Source organism: Salvelinus namaycush, chromosome 42 (assembly GCF_016432855.1).
Source record: "Salvelinus namaycush isolate Seneca chromosome 42, SaNama_1.0, whole genome shotgun sequence".
Taxonomy (NCBI): domain Eukaryota; kingdom Metazoa; phylum Chordata; class Actinopteri; order Salmoniformes; family Salmonidae; genus Salvelinus; species Salvelinus namaycush.
In genome coordinates, this window is record NC_052348.1 from 6337288 (window position 1) to 6340204 (window position 2917).

Consider the following 2917-nt stretch of genomic DNA (forward strand, 5'->3'; position numbering starts at 1 on the left):
ATGGGAAAATCTAAATAAATAAACCAAGAAAATTGTAGACCTCCACAAGTCTGGTTCTTCCTTGGGAGCAATCTCCAAACACCTGAAGGTACCACATTCATCTGTACAAACAATAGTACGCAAGTATAAACACCATGGGACCACGCAGCCGTCATACCGCTCAGGAAGGAGACGCGTTCTGCCTCAGAGATGCACGTACTTTGGTGAAAAAAGTGCAAATCAATCCCAGAACAACAGCAAAGGATCTTGCAAAGATGCTTGAGGAAACAGGTACAAAAGTATCTATATCCACAGTAAAACGAGTCCTATATCGACATAACTTGAAAGACCGCTCAGCAAGGAAGAAGTCACTTGTCCAAAACCGCCATAAAAAAGCCAGACTACGGTTTGCAACTGCACATGGGGACAAAGATCGTACTTTTTGGAGAAATGTCCAAAAATAGAACTGTTTGGCCACAATGACCATTGTTAAAGGGGGAGGCTTGCAAGCCAAAGAACACCATCCCAACTGTGAAGCACGGGGGTGGCAGCATGTTGTGGGGGTGCTTTGCTGCAGGAGGGTCTGGTGCATTTCACAAATAGATGGCATCATGAGGACGGAAAATGATGTGGATATATTGAAGCAACATCTCAAGACATCAGTCAGGAATTTAAAGCTTGGTTGCAAATGGGTCTTCCAAATGGACAATGACCCCAAGCATACTTCCAAAGTTGTGGCAAAATGGCTTATTAAGGACAACAAAGTCAAGATATTGGACTGGCCATCAAAGCCCTGACCTCAATCCTATAAAAATTGTGTGGGCAGAACTGAAAAAGCATGTGCGAGCAAGGAGGCCTACAAATTTGACTCAGTTACACCAGGTCTGTCAGGAGGAATGGGCCAAAATTCACCCAACTTATTGTGGAAGGCTACCCGAAACGTTTGACCCAAGTTAAACTATTTAAAGGCAATGCTACCAAATACTAATTGAGTGTATGTAAACTTCTGACCCACTGGGAATGTGATGAAAGAAATAAAAGCTGAAATAAATAATTCGCTCTACTATTATTCTGACATTTCACATTCTTAAAATGAAGTGGTGATCCTAACTGACCTAAGACAGGGAATTTTTACTTGGATTAAATGTCAGGAGTTGTGAAAAACTGAGATTAAATGTATTTGGCTAAGGTGTACGTAAATTTCCAACTTCAACTGTACATGCATACTGACGCAACACACACTCGCCACATACGTTGCTGTCTATTATATATCCTGTTGCCTAGTCACTTTACCCCTACCTATATGTACAGTAAATAGCTATTTCAATAAACAACAAAAAATGATACTTTCAGTAAAAGGTTTTTATATATTTTCAAATGTTTTACTTTTGTTTAGATAAAAATATATACAAGTATACATTGAGGTGTCTGTAACAGAATAAACTTGGCAAAAAACAAAATGTAGACATTAATAAAGGCATATCAAAACGTCCTTTTATATTGTTTTAAACTGGTGGGGGAGTGCCAAGATGGAGGCACGTGTCTTCAAAACAGTGCCCCATCAGTCATCTAGTGTATTATTCATCTGCGCCATCATGTGATTCCAACCCCAGAAAAACAACAGAAAGTTTGATTCGCAACTTGCTCTGTCAAAACATTTAATTTTCCTTTTTTTTTTAACAGTTATTGCACCAATTCGATGGAATATATGATATAACAATGAAGTCTGCATTGTTGCACGTTTTAGGGCCCTTTTGTGTTTGTATCGCTTTGGCGAACACTGGTCTATTCAACAGCGTTTTAGTCGACATGAACTATGATCACTACGCCGAGAAGACAGTTGACTACCTACCCTTTTACCTGGCAATGCCATTCAATTCCTTGGTCAATTTGGGATACATTTTCATGGGCATTTACTGGCTACTTCAACGGACGGACGGTAAAAGAGACACTAAGGCAGATTACGTCAAAGACATGTTCGCACTCATGGCCATTGCCTACGCACCTGTGCAGTGGGTGCGTCTCGCGACGCTCCTTCGCGCCCCGGCTGTTTTGGACCAGTGGTTCAGTCTTCCCATCTTTGCATGGGTTCCGGTGTGGTGCGACTTTATAGAGCACGGTTGGCAGCCACGGTACGCATTAACGGTCGAGTTGTGCTCCATTCTCAGCTATGGCCTTTCGCTGGTGCACGACCAAGGGTTCGAGGTGGCCCTCGGGTGTCATGTGGCCTTCGCGGTCATCAAATGTGTAGGGGTAAACCGTAACCATGGAGACTACCATTCCCGGCGATACCTGGGTCTTGCGGTACTGTCCTGCAGTGGTTTCGTGTTGCTGAAACTGTTGGATCACACCCTGGCCCGGTACCGACCGTTCCAACATCTCACTGGACACTTCTGGTCCAAAGTGTGTGACGTTCTGCAGTTCCACTACAGTTTCTGCTTTCTCACGCGCTTCACAAGCATAGCACCAAAACGGACTGAATAGGTCTATCCATCAGTGGCAATCAAGATCATGGGGCAGTAGGTCTGAGTCTGGCTGCAACTAATGTATGTTAATTCATTCAATTGTCTTCGTGGACTTAAGGGAGCAGAAATTGTGTAGGAGAAATTTAGCCCACTTCAAGGACAAATTACTAAACTGTCGGTCATTCACTGAAGTTATATTCTAGATACTAGGCCAATCACACCTAATTGAGATTTGAAAAAAATGTAGGTACAGGTAGGCTGGTTTGATCAAATGCAGAGGGGAATAGTCAGCAAGAATTAAGATCGATGAAGATGTTTTTTTCTTTGTAATTTTATCCAAAGCATGATGTCTTGTTCGTTAACATCTAATCTCATACGCAATATCCACATCAGTGCAACATGTATTTCCAACAAATTTGTAAATATGTAAAAACAATCAGTCATAATATCTCAAATTGGAGGAATTAAAACTG

The 2917-nt window shown here is 41.9% G+C and overlaps 1 protein-coding gene across 1 annotated transcript; it reads left to right on the plus strand.

Moving 5' to 3' along the window:
• The first annotated feature begins 1582 nt into the window (after positions 1-1582).
• On the plus strand, positions 1583-2917 carry tmem187 (transmembrane protein 187). The gene has a single exon (XM_038981758.1). The coding sequence runs from the start codon at positions 1699-1701 to the stop codon at positions 2461-2463; it is 765 nt and encodes a 254-aa protein (XP_038837686.1). The 5' UTR covers positions 1583-1698; the 3' UTR covers positions 2464-2917.